The 18511-nt window shown below is 38.1% G+C and overlaps 1 protein-coding gene across 5 annotated transcripts in view; it reads left to right on the top strand.

The window, feature by feature from the left end:
- The window catches only part of LOC128684450 (NAD kinase), a 174735-nt gene that overhangs the window by 142892 nt on the left and 13332 nt on the right, over positions 1-18511 (top strand). For 3 of the 5 annotated variants that reach the window (XM_070097504.1, XM_070097493.1, XM_070097507.1), the window contains 4 exons: positions 4963-5065; positions 5504-5701; positions 8571-8728; positions 9369-9451. In XM_070097504.1, coding sequence (XP_069953605.1) covers positions 4963-5065; positions 5504-5701; positions 8571-8728; positions 9369-9451 — 542 coding nt within the window. Of the gene's footprint in view, positions 1-4962; positions 5066-5503; positions 5702-8570; positions 8729-9368; positions 9452-16395; positions 16479-18511 lie in introns of those variants that run through there. The other 2 variants (XM_070097499.1, XM_070097498.1) reach the window with 2 other exon arrangements.

The following is an 18511-nucleotide window of genomic DNA, read 5'->3' as shown; positions in this document are numbered from 1 at the left end:
CAAGTATTAGAAGATGTTGAGAGACTGTTATTGGTGTGGATAAATGAAAAACAGATAGCAGGAGATAGCATCTCTCAAGCGATCATATGTGAAAAGGCTAGGAAGTTGCATGAGGATTTAATTGAATAAACGCCTGAAACTAGTGGTGATGTGAGTGAATTTAAGGCCAGCAAAGGTTGGCTTGAAAGATTTTAGAATTGTAGTGGCATACATAGTGTGATTAGGCATGGTGAGGCTGCCAGTTCAGACCAAAAAGCAGCTGAAAAATATGTGAAGGAATTCAAGGATTACATAGACAGTGAAGAATTTAAACCTGAACAAGTGTTTAATTGCGACGAAACAGGCCTGTTTTGGAAGAAATTGCCAAGCAGGACCTACATTACTGAGGAGGAAAAGGCACTCCCAGGACATAAGCCTATGAAAGACAGGCTTACCACTGATGAGCTGCTAGATCATCTTCAACAGCAAGAGGCAAGACCTGAGGAAACTGCTCCGGAGGAGGGGAGAGAGAAATTGAGGAAGTTGCCTACTTCAAAGATCAAGGAAATGTGTGCAAAGTGGCTTGAAATGCACACCTTTTTTGATGAAAATCACCCTGACACAGCTACTGCAAGCTGTGTTGGCAACCTGTACAATGACAATGTTGTGAACCATTTTAGGAAAGTCATAAAGGAGGCAAAGAGGGGAATGTATGAGAGTATAGATTTACCAACGCTCTTATATGGGTGTGAAGCATGGGTGATGAATGTTGCAGCGAGGAGAAGGCTGGAGGCAGTGGAGATGTCATGTCTGAGGGCAATGTGTGGTGTGAATATAATGCAGAGAATTCGTAGTTTGGAAGTTAGGAGGAGGTGCGGGATTACCAAAACTGTTGTCCAGAGGGCTGAGGAAGGGTTGTTGAGGTGGTTCGGACATGTAGAGAGAATGGAGCGAAACAGAATGACTTCAAGAGTGTATCAGTCTGTAGTGGAAGGAAGGCGGGGTAGGGGTCGGCCTAGGAAAGGTTGGAGGGAGGGGATAAAGGAGGTTTTGTGTGCGAGGGGCTTGGACTTCCAGCAGGCATGCGTGAGCGTGTTTGATAGGAGTGAATGGAGACAAATGGTTTTTAATACTTGACGTGCTGTTGGAGTGTGAGCAAAGTAACATTTATGAAGAGGTTCAGGGAAACCGGCAGGCCGGACTTGAGTCCTGGAGATGGGAAGTACAGTGCCTGCACTCTGAAGGAGGGGTGTAAATGTTGCAGTTTAAAAACTGTAGTGTAAAGCACCCTTCTGGCAAGACGGTGATGGAGTGAATGATGGTGAAAGTTTTTCTTTTTCGGGCCACCCTGCCTTGGTGGGAATCGGCCAGTGTGATAATAAAAAAAAAAATAAAGGAACGAGAGGTACAGGCCTCTATGGACAGATAAGTTGTGCAACAGAAGTCCAGTGACTCTCAAGCTGGTCCTAGTGGCATTAAAAGAAGAAGGGAAGTAACCCCGGAAAAGGACTTGCTACCTCAAGTCCTAATGGAAGGGGATTCCCCTTCTAAACATTAACAACTTCGACACTCTCCCCTCCTCCCAGCCCATCAATCATCACCAGATCTTCATTAAAGGTAAGTGTCATGTATTCTATTGTTAGTAGAGTACTACAAACTGTGCATGTCTTCTTCAGTTTGTGTGCATTAAACTTAATATTTCATGTGGTAAAACTTTTTTTTTTTTCATAGTACTTTTGGGTGTCTTGCACGGATTAATTTGATTTCCATTATTTCTTATGGGGAAAATTAATTCGCCTTCCGATAATTTTGGCATACGATGAGCTCTCAGGAACGGATTAATATCGTATACTGGGGGTCCACTGTACTAGTGTTAATGATATGTTTGTAAAATATGTAAGCACAGCCTCTCCTCACTTAGCAACATACTCATTTACTGACGACTCGGACTTACGACGGGCTCTCTGACCAGTATGCAAACCTAAATAATGTATATTAGAGCTGATTTCCTCTATTCTTTTTATTACAATATACAGTACACTACTGTATAAACATTTAAAAATATACTAAAAATGTTATAAATGGTGCAAAGGTGACATTAAAACAATATCAAATATGATTGACACAAACCCACTACCATTATAGTATGCTCCTTGCTTAACAACAAATTCGTTTACTGACGTGGTCTTAGGCATGGAACTCCGTATTTTACTTTATTGGTACAACGTTTTACCCATGAGAAGGCTTTTTCAGGTACAGTATATAACAAATATGAGATATCAGCTTAGTCATCCAGGGTGTAAGAGTGTCACATATGTCAAGTTTAAGAGATGCACTGCATGTGGCCTACTGGACTGCCAACGAAGATGCCTTAATTATGTTCATCTCCCACCATGGCCTAAAAACAAAAAGAGGGGTGCTTATTGGGTTTTCCTGCTGGCAGTGAGACTGCAGCAATGAATTCTCAGAGGAATAGGATTATGTATATAGAGAACATCTTCTCCAGCCTCAGGTTTCCTCGAGAGTTGATCTTCCGTTACAGATAAAACGCAGACATGATACACCGCAATACCAGGCATCAGGACAACAGTAAGAGGAAGTACACTATATACGTATTGTAATGTGCTACTGACAGGGACTACAGTAAAAAATCCAACATCAATGTAGTGGTGGTTACCAAGACCATACATACTTGATGATGACCTCCACCATATATACCAAACCCTTCAGGGCATGTGATTTGAGTCTACTTGGGAAGACAGTAAGAAATTTGTCTATTCATTTACAGAAATAAAAATATGCCTGTAGAACAAATAACATCAGTAACATGTACAACACTGCAAATCCCACTTTCACAATTAATGGCATGGGACAAAGCCAATCTAGTGTGCTAGAAGAGTGATAATGGTACATGTTGATACTTGGAATCTCTACAATAAAACTTTCCAACACCATAAAAAAAAATAGTGCCATATTCACTTACCAGCCCCTATAGCTCACATTGTTTTAGAACAAAAGGAACCCTGATATGGGATTGTTGAGTGCATGTAGTACATCTCTTTAAGTTAAACTTGATGCCTGCGCCTGCTTCTTACACCATAAATGACCAAGCCACTGTATCTCATGGGGAAAATGTATTAGTAAAGGGCTTCACAACTACTAGTTCTCTTTTCATCACATGCTTAATTCTGTAATGAGTGTAAGTTTGTGTTTAGCTATGTTAGTAATGACTTACTCAGTTCACTCAGTATATGAAATACTTGTTTTTATATCATAGGGAATGTAATGCAAGTAGGTGCAGAGTAAATGGAGATAATTTTAAATAGTGGAGGTTATCTATATAGAACTTTTATATTGGGTATCAAACTGATATACAGTTTTTGAAATACTGCACTTTAAAACTTATTATTGAGAAATGGTTTGCATATGAAAATTAGAATGTCTTTTTGTGAAATACAGCTTTCTGCGGTGGAGATAAAACTTTTGCATTTGAAATTAGATTTTTATTAAAGATTTTCCTTTGTAGCATTTATAGGACATTTCTTTTATTAAGTGTTACTAAAGCCTTTGTAATAAACATTGCACTTTTGTAAAGAGAGAATGACTTACAAAGTTGACATAATGTACTTACACTTATGGTATGTATGAGGGTCTGTACTGTACTTACACTTATGGTATGTATGAGGCTCCGTATGAGTTTAGGTCTTCTTATTAATATTCTTTCTTCTTTCAACAAACTGGCCGTATCCCACCAAGGCAGGATGGCCCAAAAAGAAAAACAAAAGTTTCTCTTTTCAAATTTATTTATTTATACAGGAGAAGGGGTTATTAGCCCCTTGCTCCCGTCATTTTAGTTGCCTCTTACAACACGCATGGCTTACAGAGGAAGAATTCTGTTCCCTTTCCCCATGGAGATAAGAGGAGATAAACAAGAACAAGAACTAGAAAGAAAATAGCAGAAAACCCAGAGAGGTGTGTATATATATGCTTATACATGTATGCGTAGTGTGACCTAAGTGTAAGTAGAAGTAGCAAGACGTACCTGAAATCTTGCATGTTTATGAGACAGAAAAAAGGACACCATCATGTAAAACAATTACAGGCTTTCGTTTTACACTCACTTGGCAGAATGGTAGTACCTCCCTGGGCGGTTGCTGTCTACCAACCTTCTACCTAGTTCTTATTAATCTTTTTCTTTTTCTTTCAACAAGTCGGCCGTCTCCCACCGAGGCAGGGTGACCCAAAAAAGAAAGAAAATCCTCGAAAAGAAAATACTTTCATCATCATTCAACACTTTCACCACACTCACACATTATCACTGCCTTTGCAGAGGTGCTCAGAATACAACAGTTTAGAAGCATATACGTATAAAGATACACAACATATCCCTCCAAACTGCCAATATCTTATTAATATAATAATAATAATAATTAGTTCTGAATCTATATTTTCAATGCCATGTTTAGTGTGGGAACCAAGGTTTTTGAGGGTGCGGCCACAAGTGGAATTCTAACTACATTTCTTGGGGTTGTGACCACAAGTATATACAATCTTTATTGGGCCTTTCAAACATTTACAATTGAGATATTGCCAATAGGAGGAGCAAACTCAGTATTAAATGCAGTAAAAATGTTTTAAAAGGATCAGTATTTATGCATGTAAAAAATAGAAAGATTTTTTTGCACGAAGTGTTTTAAAGTATTATTTAGTGTTTAAAAGAAATAAAAATTGTATTGTATTGTGTATTGTATTAGGCAAAAAGAAATGTTTGAACAAACGAGAAATTATCCCAAGCCAGGAAGTAATTTCTTCTCTTATACCATGTGCCACTATTTTCTTCAGTAGTCTCCTTTTTGGAATTCTAAAAAAAGAGATTTCTGCTTGGTGCCTTAACTAAAGACATCTATTCTGTATGATATCTACTTAAGTATACTGTCTGAAGCTTCATTTGTAAATGATATCAGTATTGTTTTTTCTTTGCAGCAAAGTGTACCACCAGTGATGGCATTCCATCTGGGTTCTCTTGGTTTTCTCACGCCTTTCAAATTCGATAACTTTCAAGATCAGGTGACTCATGTTTTAGAAGGTTAGTATTATCAGTAATGATGAGGATAGAGTAGGCAGCAAAAAGTACACACTCTGAATGTCATTTTGTAATGGCATAAGTTTTAAGTACAGTACTGTACTGTCATTCAATAAAAAATATTACAATGAATTCCATTACATGAAATTCAAGACAAACAAAATATGTCCCTTACCTGAATTGTCAACACACACACTTACCAACTTTCTTCAGCCAACTTCATACATTATCAACACACAATATCTCTTCAAGTTACTCACTCAGGTCTTTCGTACATAGTTACAAATGCAGTTAAATATTGCCACCAATAGTGTTTATACTATAACAGCTCTTTCTGAAGTTTTTATCACACCTCTTATTGTGAAAAAATAAATAATCATGAAGTTTTTCTAACAAATATTTTCAGAAAAATATACCTGGTATCCCAAATTTTATTTTAAGGCCATGCTGCATTGACGCTCCGATCACGTCTACGTTGTATTATACTACGTAAAGACCAAGAGACAGGCAAGACTGGTCGCCCCCCAACGAACTTGTTAGTGCTTAATGAGGTGGTTATTGATCGTGGTCCATCACCATACCTATCCAATATAGACCTTTATCTTGATGGCAAACGCATTACTTCAGTACAAGGCGATGGTAAGACAGTGGTTTAATTATTCGTTGCCACTCAGAGTAGTATAAAAAATAATTCCTAAACATGGCAGTGCATTTAACCTAATTATTTTTTTTGACTTTGTGTCTTATGGATTAATTAGTGATATGGAGGTTTTTATCATAAGTTAAGGAAGCCTAGGGAACAAATGGATTTGACAGTTAAAAATAGGAGAGGAGAGTTATTAAATGGAGAGTTAGAGATATCAGGAAGATAGAGGGAATATTTTGAGGACTTGTTAAATGTTGATGAAGATAGGGAAGCTGTGATTTTGTGTATAGGGCAAGGAGGAATAACATCTTGTAGGAGTGAGGAAGAGCCAGTTGTGCGCCTGGGGGAAGTTCATGAGGCAGCGGGTACAATGAAAGGGGGTAAGGCAGCTGGGATTGATGGGATAAAGATAGAAATGTTAAAAGCAGGAGGGGATATAGTTTAGGAGTGGTTGGTGCTATTATTTAATAGATGTAGGGAAGAGGGCAAGGCACCTAGGGATTGGCAGAGAGCATGCATAGTTCCTTTGTATAAAGGCAAAGGAGATAAAAGAGAGTGCAAAAATTATAGGGGAAGAAGTCTGTTGGGTATACCTGGTAAAGTGTATAGTAGAGTTATTATTTGAAAGAATTAAGAGTAAGACAGAGAGTAGGATAGCAGATGAACAAGGAGGCTTTAGGAAAGGTAGGGGGTGTGTGGACCAGGTGTTTACAGTGAAACATATAGGTGAACAGTATTTAGATAAGGGTAAAGAGGTTTTTGTGGCATTTATGGATTTGGAAAAGGCATATGACAGGGTGGATAGGGGGGCAGTGTGGCAGATGTTGCAGGTGTATGGTATAGGAGGTAAATTGCTGAAAGCAGTGAACAGTTTTTACAATTATAGTGAGGCTCAGGTTAGAGTATGTAGGAGAGAGGGAGATTATTTCCCAGTAAAAGTAGGCCTTAGACAAGGATGTGATGTCGCCGTGGTTGTTCAATATATTTATAGATGGGGTTGTGAGAGAAGTGAATGCGAGGGTCTTGGCAAGAGGTGTGCAGTTAAAAGATAAAGAATCAAACACAAAGTAGGAGTTGTCACAGTTGCTCTTTGCTGATGACACGGTGCTTTTGGGAGATTCTGCAGAGAAGTTGCAGAGGTGGACGAATTTGGAATGTTGCAGCAAGGAGAAGGCTGGGGGCAGTGGAGATGTCATGTCTGAGGGCAGTGTGTGGTGTGAATATAATGCAGAGAATTTGTAGTTTGGAAGTTAGGAGGAGGTGTGGGATTACCAAAACTGTTGTCCAGAGGGCTGAGGAAGGGTTGTTGAGGTGGTTCGGACATGTAGAGAGAATGGAGCAAAACAGAATGACTTCAAGAGTATCAGTCTGTAGTGGAAGGAAGGCGGGGTAGGGGTCGGCCTAGGAAAGGTTGGAGGGAGGGGGTAAAGGAGGTTTTGTGTGCGAGGGGCTTGGACTTCCAGCAGGCATGCGTGAGCGTGTTTGATAGGAGTGAATGGAGACAAATGGTTTTTAATACTTGACGTGCTGTTGGAGTGTAAGCAAAGTAACATTTATGAAGGAATTCAGGGAAACCGGAAGGCCGGACTTGAGTCCTGGAGATGGGAAGTACAGTGCCTATACTCTGAAGGAGGGGTGTTAATGTTGCAGTTTAAAAACTGTAGTGTAAAGCACCCTTCTGGCAAGACAGTGATGGAGTGAATGATGGTGAAAGTTTTTATTTTTCAGGCCACCCTGCCTTGGTGGGATTCGGCCAGTGTGTTAATAAATAAAAAAATAAATATGTAAAAGGAAAAAATTAAAAGTGAATATAGGAAAGAGTAAGGTTATGAGGATAACAAAAAGATTAGGTGACAAAAGATTGGATATCAGATTGGAGGGAGAAAGTATGGAGGAGGTGAATGTATTCAGGTATTTAGGAGTGGATGTGTCAGCAGTTGGGTCTATGATGAGGTGAATCACAGAATTGATGAGGGGAAAAGGATGAGTGGTGCACTTAGGAGTCTGTGGAGACAAAGAACTTTGTCCGTGGAAGCAGAGAGGGGAATGTATGAGAGTATAATTGTACCAACACTCTTGTATGGGTGTGAAGCATGGGTGATGAATGTTGCAATGAGGAGAAGGCTGGAGGCAGTGGAAATGTCGTGTCTGAGGGCAATGTGTGGTGTGAATGTAATGCAGAGAATTTGTAGTTTGGAAATTAGGAGAAGGTGTGGGATTACCAAAACTATTATCTAGAGGGCTGAGGAGGGGTTGTTGAGGTGGTTCGGACATGTAGAGAGAATGGAACAAAGCAGAATGACTTTGAGAGCGTATAAATCTGTAGTGGAGGGATGGCGGGGTAGGGGTCGGCCTAGGAAGTGTTGGAGGGAAGGGGTAAAGGAGGTTTTGTGTGCAAGGGGCTTGGACTTCCAGCAAGCGTGCATGAGTGTATTTGATAGGAGTGAATGGAAACAAATGGTTTGTAATACTTGACGTGCTCTTGGAGTGTAAGCAGAGTAAGATTCATGAAGGGATTCATGGAAACCGGCAGGCTGGACTTGAGTCCTGGAGATGGGAAGTACAGTGTCTACATTCTGAAGGAGGAGTGTTAATGTTGCAGTTTTATAACTAGTGTAAAGCATCCCTCTGGCAAGACAGTGATGGAGTGAATGATGATGAAAGTTTTTCTTTTTCGGGCCACCTGCCTTGGTGGGAATCGGCCGATGTGTTATTAAAATAAAAAAACATACTATGTCAATCACCATTTAAATAATATTAGTGTAAAATTCAGAATTAATTGAGTTTATTGTAGGTCTCCCAGTTTTGGCGAGAAAGGGCCGATGTGTTATATTTTTTTATAAAATGATTGTCTTTCAACAGGTCTTATAGTGTCTACCCCCACTGGAAGTACAGCATATGCTGTAGCTGCTGGGGCTTCTATGATTCATCCCTCTGTTCCTGCCATCATGCTGACACCTATCTGTCCACATTCTTTATCCTTCAGACCAATTGTAGTACCTGCAGGAGTTGAACTTAAGGTATTTTTTTTTATGCTCCTACAACACTTCTTTGATAAAATTTGAAATAAAAGAATAAATTCATTAGTGCTCACATCATAAGACTGAAAAAAAAATAAAATACTCTAGATCAGGATAATTCCATTAAAAGTAATTTGTGGTTTTAGGAAATTTTAGTATTTGAAAGTGCTGTAAAGTTTATTCAAAACAGATTAAACAATAATGGATGAAAATTAACAGTAAATCAAGAAGAAAATACTGTACTGCACCTTCTTATTTATGTAAAATAAAAGTTGTTATTTTGAAGTACTAGTGTTAAAGTTATACCAGATGTTATATTTAATTCTTTTTAGAAATGGAATAGTTCTCAATTATCTTCTTGATCTCCAAAATTAAGCATGATTGGCTGTTTATTTTTCTACTGTTCTGTTACTACATATATATTGTATTTTTGCTTAATAATGAGTAACTGTAAACCAGTTCATGTAGGATATTTACTGTATTAATTTACTCTAATATATGTATATATCATGAAATGTTAGTTCAGTTTGTGTTTAGACAGATGAAAAGAAAGTAAAAACTATGGTTATATTAAACAAAATTCCAAAAGATAAAATTTCTTGCATTTTTAAGATGTAATAACTTACATTTCATGGCTTAGATTGCAGTATCTAGAGACAGCAGAAATACAGCGTGGGTATCCTTTGATGGAAGGAAAAGGCAAGAGCTTTTTCACGGGGATAGGTAAGAAATGAATTATGTGATATAAGGCAGCAATTTATGCTTTTGAAGCCTTCTGTTTGCTGTCTGTCTGTATATTCACAGTGGGTAATAGATCTCCGTATGAAGACGAACTGACGATGACTGCCAAGACTCCTTTAACAGTATTTAAAGGCATTGGAATTTTTGGGTTGTATTTAGATGGCATGATACTAATTTTTCTTTTGTGGTGAAGGTGGCATATTTGAAGAACAATGAAAATGTCTTCGTATGTGTAATATTCGTTAGTACAGTAGAAGCTTAATCTGACATAAACCTTATTCTGTGTATACAGTATTTAATCACTGCAAAATTGTACATTAGTACTGCACTATAATTTGAATTTATTTGCATGTGTTTAGATGTGTGATAGTTATACCCTACATGAAGATTTGGGACAAGATGTAGGAGATTAAAAATGGAAAATGTTATGTGAAAATGTAATATTAATACAAATGATACATATTTTCTTTTAACACACTGGCTTTCTCCCACTGAGGTAGGATTACCCAAAATAAGAAGAAACACTTAACCATCATTCATTCTGTCATTGTCTTGATAAAAAGGTGCCGATACTACAGTTCAGATGGCCCTCCAAATTACAAATAACCCCTCCCCTCCTTCAGGCATCGTACTTCCCACCTCAAGGACTCGACTCAGTCTGACCAGTTTTCTTAAGCCTTACTTATGTTCCTGTTTTGTCTTGCACTTAATTCTTTTCATGGTATACTCAACAGGTTTATTTCCCTATCAGTTTTATTCTCGTTTTGTTCCCCCTTTCCTTTATACAAAGGTTCTATGTAGACACACTGCCAATCCCTAGGTACCTTTCCCTCTTTATTCATTTATTGAACAAAAGTGCCAACCACTCCAAAACTATATCCCCCACATGCTTTTAACATTTCTGTCATGATCCCATCAGTCCCAGCTGCTTTACCCTCTTTCATTTATCCACTTCCTCATGCATCTCCCCCACTCTCATAACTGACTCTTCCTCCTTCCTAAAGAATGTTACACCTCCCTGGCTAATGCATGAAATCACTGCTACCCTTTCATCATTGACATTTAACAGCTCCTCAAAATATTCCCACCATCTTCACAATACCTCCATCTCCCCGTCTAATAACTCCCCTCTTCTGTCTTTAACTGTCAAATCCATTCATTCCCAAGGTTTTCTCGACCTATTAATCTCACTCTCAAAATTATATACTACTGGTAAAATTAAATGATTAAAAAAATTATTTTCTTTACACAATTTTTTCATTTTCTCTGCATATAAAGTACAGTGGACCCCCGAGTTTCGTGATTAATCCGTTCCAGAGAGCCTGCTGAAAGTCGAAATTCACGAAACTCGAAACCATTTTCCCCATAAGAAATAATGGAAATAAAATTAATCCGTTCCAGACACCCAAAAATATTAAAATAATTTTTTTTTTTCAAATTAAATAAAGATTTACATACTGAAAACAATCAGAAATCAAGTACATGCATATAAAAAATAATAATAACATTACACTTACCTTTACTGAAGACTTCTGGGTTGATGGAAGATGGGAGGAGGGGATAGGAGGAAGATGTACACTATTGTTTGGAAGGAGAATCTCCTTCCATTAGGACTTCAGGTAGCAAGTCCTTTTCTGGGGTTACTTCTCTTCTTCTTTTAATGCCACTGGGAACAACTTGAGAGTCACTGGACCCCTGTCGCACAAAATATCTGTCCAGAGAGGTCTGTTTCTGGCATTTCTTTATGATTTCCCTGAAGTGGGACAAGGTTTTGTCATTCAACATGTTGCAGAGATGGCTTGTTTCAGCTTAGTCAGGGTGATACTTTTCAACAAAACTTTGCAACTCATTCCACTTTGGACACATGTCCTTAATCACCGAAGAAGACACCTCCTTCACTCTCTTTTCCTCCTCCTCTGAAGCAAGTTCCTCAGCTGTGGTCTGATGCTGTTCCAGTTGAAGCTCATGCAGTTCGTCAGTGGTTAGCTCTTCCCTGTGGTCCTCCACCAACTCTTCCACATCCCTGTCACTCACCTCCAACCCCATGGACTTGCCCAATGCCACAACACCTTCCACAACAGGCAGAGGGTCGGCAGGGTCAGGGTCTGCCTCAAACCCTTCAAAATCCCTCTGGATCGTGTTCTTCGCTTTCTTTACCAAAGGGCTTGCACTAGCTTTCCTTGGGCCCATGGTGACTTATTTAGCAGTTGCAATCACAAAAAACAATGGATTATTACGTATGAACCCGCGGGGTGATGGTCACATGTTGGTAAACAATGGCACACTGAGCGTGAATGGCATGGGAGACTGGCTTTGTGTGCTCGGTGATGGTCAGACGGGTACCGGACGGTCGCCGAATCACGAAACTTGAGGCCAAATTTTGCTGATAAACCTTGCCGAAAGTCGATGCTGCCGAAACTCGGGGGTCCAGGGTCCATTGTATTACAGTCTACAGTGCATGCAGATTATATGGTGAGAGCCAAAATGATATTCAAAACTTATAAAACATTTTTAATTTAAAGGGTAAGTCACAGACTAAGAATTAAGCAACAGAAAGCTGTTTTAAGCTACCTATAGTATATTTGTGCCATTTTCAAAGAGCTTTTCTATAAACAGTTACAAGGTATGTAGTTAAAAAGTGAAAAGATAAAGTGAGAGTATAGTATGAGCCTGCAAGGAATACGACAATGTATAATGATTTGTGCCTGTTGTTTAAAAGAATAAAATTTGCCAGTGTAAAAATGGCACCCTATTAACTTTCACTGGGTAGTGCTTCTAGGGGTTACAGAAGCCAACCGGTGTAATGCCTATTTTACTTCAGTATGTTTGCAGCTTTGTATCCTTAATGCCATATAATTTTATTCAGAAGGATATAATGCTCAGAATTGTTTCCAAATAGTATTGTAATATTTGAATAATGCAATATCTATTACACTCAGCTCCTATATTCTGTTGTCTTACAGTACTGTATCACTTTGCATGTGTTTGTTGCTCATTAGAGCTGTATACCACTTGACATACAGGTCTATACCTACTCATTATTTACCAAACTGTGTATGGATATTTTAGCCTTCATTAACCCCTTGACTGTTGCAACCCTTAATCCTGAGGTGTCTCCTGGTGTTGCAAAATTAAAAAAAAAAAAAAATTCTTATGAAATGATAGAGAATCTTTTTCCGATTGTAATGACATCAAAAGAACGAAATTTGATGGAAAACTGACGGAATTATGCTTTCGCGATGTTAGCGACCTCGGTGATACTTACAAATCTGTGATTTCACCCTTTTGAGCCCTATTTTCAGCTAATTCCATTGCTCCAGTCGACCAAACTCATAGCTGTTTCTTTAGAACTCCATTTTTTCTATTGATTGAGTACAAGAAACTGCCCATTTACCGATTTCAACTACCCAATAACGTGGTCAGAAATTTGCAAATTGCCCAATTTCATGAAAATTAAAAAATAAGGCAATTTCAAAATAGGGTCCAGAATGAACAATGCAGACATTCCTGGCTCTAAAATAACATTTTCTTTGTTCATCAGTCACATCTCCAGACCCCTCTGATATTACTCTTGCTTTCTATTTTGAATTTTTATTCAAACAAAAAATAGAAGATTTACTGTTATGCAGACTGCTGCAATATTGTAATAATTGTATAAATAATGTCAACCCATTCATGACTGCATATTAGAATGGCTACTTGGACATTTATTGGAAAATGACATCATTTGTTTACTTTTGAACATCGGCAAAAATCAAAGATTTCCCCTACTTTGAGCTCCATTTCAAGGTTCTTTTATTAGTAAAACCAATCAAAATCACTGCTATTTCTATAATATATTTTTCATTCTATCAAAGGTGGCCAAGAAAACGAGAATACAACCATAAATACTATACGAAAATAAACCACAAAGTCGGCATTTTAATTAAAAAAAAAAATTCTCATTATGCACTGCGTGCTGCAGGATTTTTTTTATATGGTGCACACTGACCACACACACCCATTCTCTCACATGTGGGCCTACCAGCTTTCTCCTGCTTGGTTTGAAGCTGCTAGAATTTATGAGTACAGTGGACCCCCGACATTCGATATTAATCCGTTCCTGAGAGCTCATCGAATGTTGAAAATAACGAAAGGCGAATTAATTTTCCACATAAGAAATAATGGAAATCAAATTAATCCGTGCAAGACACCCAAAAGTATAAAAAAAAAATTTTACCACATGAAATATTGTTTAATGCAATAGAATAATTACAATAACAACAATAACAATAGATTAATAACAATAGAATAATTGACACTTACCTTTAATGAAGATCTGGTGATGATTGATGGGATGGGAGGAGGGGAGAGTGTGGATGGTGTTAGTGTTTAGAAGGGGAATCCCCTTCCATTAGGACTTGAGGTAGCAAGTCTTTTTCTGGGGTTACTTCCCTTCTTCTTTTAATGCCACTAGGACCATCTTGAGAGTCACTGGACTTCTGTCGCACAACATATCTGTCCATAGAGGCCTGTACCTCTCGTTCCTTTATGACTTTCCTAAAGTGGTTCACAACATTGTCATTGTACAGGTTGCCAACACAGCTTGCAGTAGCTGTGTCAGGGTGATTTTCATCAAGAAAGGTTTGCACTTCAAGCCACTTTGCAGTAAGCAACTTCTTCAATTTCTCTCTCCCCTCTTCCGAAGCAGTTTCCTCAGGTCTGGCCTCTTGCTGTTGAAGATGATCTAGCAGCTCATCAGTGGTTAGTTCGTCATTGTCCTCCTCCTCCACCAACTCTTCCACATACTCCCCACTAACCTCCAACCCCAAGGACCTCCCCAATGTGACAATGGATTCCTCAACTGGCATACACTTCTCAGAGTTAGCCTCAAACCCTTCAAAATCCCTTTTGTCTACACATTCTGGCCACAGTTTTTTCCAAGCAGAGTTCAAGGTCCTCTTAGTCACTTCCTCCCAAGCCTTACCTATAAGGTTTATACAATTGAGGATATTAAAGTGATCCTTCCAGAACTCTTTTAGAGCCAGTTAAGTTTCTGTGGTCACTACAAAGCACTTTTGAAACATAGCTTTTGTGTACAGTTTCTTGACATTGGAAATGACCTGCTGGTCCATGGGCTGCAGGAGAGGAGTGGTATTAGGAGGCAAAAACTTGACCTTAATGAAGCTCATGTCCGCAGAAAGTCGCTCTGCCCTGTCTGAAGGATGACCAGGAGCATTGTCTAATACCAGGAGGCACTTAAGGTCTAATTTCTTTTCAATTAGGTAATTTTTCACAGTGGGGGCAAATGCATGGTGTAACCAGTCATAGAAAAAGTCCCTAGTGATCCATGCCTTACTGTTTGCCCTCCACAGCACACACAAATTAGCCTTGAGGATATTCTTTTGCCTGAACGCTCTGGGAATTTCTGAGTGATACACCAATGAAGGCTTCACTTTGCAATCACCACTAGCATTGGCACACATCAGAAGAGTAAGCCTGTCTTTCATAGGCTTATGTCCTGGGAGTGCCTTTTCCTCCTGAGTAATGTAGGTCCTGCTTGGCAATTTCTTGCAAAACAGGCCTGTTTCGTCACAATTAAACACTTGTACAGGTTTCAATCCTTCAGCCTCTATGTACTCCTTGAATTCATGCACATATTTTTCAGCCGCTTTGTGGTCCGAACTGGCAGCCTCACCATGCCTTACCACACTGTGTGTGCCATTATGATTCTTAAATCTTTCAAACCAACCTTTGCTGGCCTTAAATTCACTCACATCACCACTAGTTGCAGGCAATTTCTTTACCAAATCATCACGCAACTGCCTAGGCTTTTCACAAATGATCGCTTGAGAGATGCTATCTCCTGCTATCTGTTTTTCATTTATCCACACCAATAACAGTCTCTCAACATCTAACACTAGTGATCTCTGTTTCGAAAACAAAGTTGCACCTTCTGCAAGAACAGCTTCCTTGATTGCCGTTTTCCTGGTCACTATAGTAGAGATGGTTGATTGGGGTTTACTGTACAACCTGGCCAGCTCCGACACATGCACTCCACTTTCGTACTTGGCAATTATCTCTTTCTTCATCCGACCTATTTTCTCGAAGGGTTGGCACTAGAAGCTTTCTTGGGGCCCATGGTGACTTGTTTTGCAGAAACAAGCACCAAAAACAGTGATAATATGGAATGTACCGAATGTATCCTTAGATGCGCGCACACTGCCTGGCTTGTAAACACTGGCACACACGGGGCGGTTCAGGCCACACGTGAACACGTCTCGTACGAATCGCATCGAATAGCGGGTTTTCGATCGAATGTTGAGGCAAAATTTTTGCGTTAAAATGCATCGAATGTCGGATTTATCGAATGTCAATGCCATCGAATGTCGGGGGTCCACTGTATATATACGTCAAAAACGGTGGCTCGTAAGACGTATACGTATATAAGACCAAAACAGTCAAAGGGTTAAATATCAGTTTCCTAAACTTTCTTCCATATTATTTGTGACTGTCATTGTTTTATTAAGTTTCTACTGTATTGATGTGCATATATAAGAATATAGATAATTATAGTGCCCACTCCAAAGCCTTTGGATAAATGACTTACTGTCCTGCATGTACAGATGTCAATAGTTACAGACTATGTATTTCTTTCACTGATGGGACCTATTAGAAGAAAATGAAGACTGTTACTACCAAAATGGGCTCCCATTAGCAGATTCTGAGTTTAATAGCACAAAGTGTGTGTGCATTAATTACAAGTGGTGATTAATATTCGTATATAAGAGAAATGTGAAGCCTTTGAACTTATCTTCTACTCAGTCAACCGCAGAAACTATGGAGTATCACCTCATCAGGTAAGGAATGGATTTGAAAGTTTGACATCAGAAAAACATGGATTTTTGTTACAGTCTGAATGCCACTGTCATTCAATATGTTTACAGATAAAGTTGAACAGCGAAGCTCGGAATACGTGTTGGGTATCGTTTGATGGACGCCACCAGCAGGAGCTGTTGGTTGGAGATAGGTGTGTCTGTTGGGCCACATAAGTTGTTCTTGTCTTTGACAAGTCTATAAGCTATCTATCACATGATTTGAAGAATTGTTTAAAAATTATTCAAATTTTTCTATGTATCAATGAGAGTGCTCTCAATTTTTTACCATTTCAGTAATAACTAAGATGTGGTTGGTTGTAATAACTTGAATATCTACTGTAATGTTTCTGTAGAATGTACATAAATTAAATTTTTTTGGACTTAAATATAAATATTGGTGCAAGTTACATTTGTGGCTGGATGTTTCTATAATGTGAATTTTTTAATCTTCAATTTTTCTTAATATTTTCAATTCATTTTATAATTTCTTTCATAATACAGTACACACACTTTGCAGGAATAAATTGTTAAACCAACCCTATTTTAATTATTATTGATATAGTTAAGGTTTGAGCATTGAAAGGTTTTGGTATCTCATCCCTCCCTTTTTTTTGGCTCGGTATCCTAATAGCTACATTTCTTTACAAATAATAATTACAGTAGTAATAATCTATGTAGAAAATACTTTTTATTTTGAATGTAGGGCTCTGGGTTCTAGCTGCAATATGTGAAGTGAGGGACGGCTTTTCTTATCTAATAAAAATGATGCCTGTCTGTAAGAGGAGTCAAAATTATACTTATGGTTTAGCTTTCAGTACATATCCCATGTTGGATTATTTTTTTTCTTTTGCCAATCTCTGATGCTGGTTAATGTGTTGTCTTTTCAAAGATGAATATAGAATTCCTGCTGATGGTAAAGGGTTTGTATATTAAACCACTTATTTAGAATTTGGATATCTCTTTAGCCTAACTTTTCTCATGGTATAAAGTATGAAAACATTCTTTGAAGATTAATTTTTTGTACTATATTTTCCATTATTTTATTTTTTGAAGAATTATTGAGGGTCTTCCAGTGAAATATAGTACAGTATCTCCAAATTCAAATTAATACATGACTATTTATAATAATGTAATGATTAGATCACAGAACTAAAGCAAGGCTATTGAAATTATCTTTCATAATCTTGATATTGTGCATGTTGGCAAAATGATCATTGTTTTTCAACTCTTGCATCTCTTGGCATCAAAAGAAGTGGTAGTTGTGGAAATTTTATCAATTTCTAAAAGATTTTCTTTAAGTTTGCTTATACATATTACCCATTGGAATTTCATAATGTAATTATTATAATTGTTAGCTGGAGGTGGGAGGGGCAGTGCCTGCATTCTGAAGGAGTGGTAGGAATATTGCAGTTAGAGAGTAATCTGAACTGTGATGTCAAGACAGCCATTGAGTGAATGATTTCTTCGTTTTGTCACCCTGCCTTGGCGGGAGATGGGCATTGATGTAAAAAAAAAAAAAAACTGTTGCTTAAATTTTTCATTTAGTATACAATTCTGTATGACCCACATGGGTTTAGTGCATATTATTATTGTGGCATACAGTACTTCATCAATATATGAAATTGTTTTCTCACTTGAAGCTTTAGTTTTTGCTTTTCTTAAAGATGTGTAGTTTTGATGAGTCAAGTAAAGAATAAAAATACACAATACCATGACTGGAACAATACATAAATAACCTGATTCTTATGATGTTTTGATCCAACTTGGGCCATTAACTAGTCACACGAAATGTTGTCATAAGTAACGTTCTCTAATGTGCAGAGTATTTGTGTATTGAGCCAAGTGAGATGCAGAGTTGTGGGAATCACACTTCTTTAACTCAACAGACAAAAACTTCATAATGACTGACGTATAGGAATGTATCCCCTTTTGACAATACATATACAGGTACATGGAGAGACAATATACACTATCTTTTGCCTGCTGCTTTATGTAAGTCTCACTTCTGATGCATTATTAAGCTTTATATGTTTTATTGAATTCATGACTGACAAACAGATTTGAAGCTCTAGACTAAAATTATTTTTATATTGGCAAGAAAGGTGCTAAACCTGTAGCCCCATAAGGGAATAGTAGGTAGTACAGTAACTAAAGAAATCCAGCCACTTTCTATAAAGCTTGGTCT

This window comes from Cherax quadricarinatus, chromosome 4, assembly GCF_038502225.1.
Source record: "Cherax quadricarinatus isolate ZL_2023a chromosome 4, ASM3850222v1, whole genome shotgun sequence".
In the NCBI taxonomy this organism is placed as follows: Eukaryota; Metazoa; Arthropoda; class Malacostraca; order Decapoda; family Parastacidae; genus Cherax; species Cherax quadricarinatus.
This window is presented reverse-complemented; position numbering and strand designations above follow the sequence as displayed.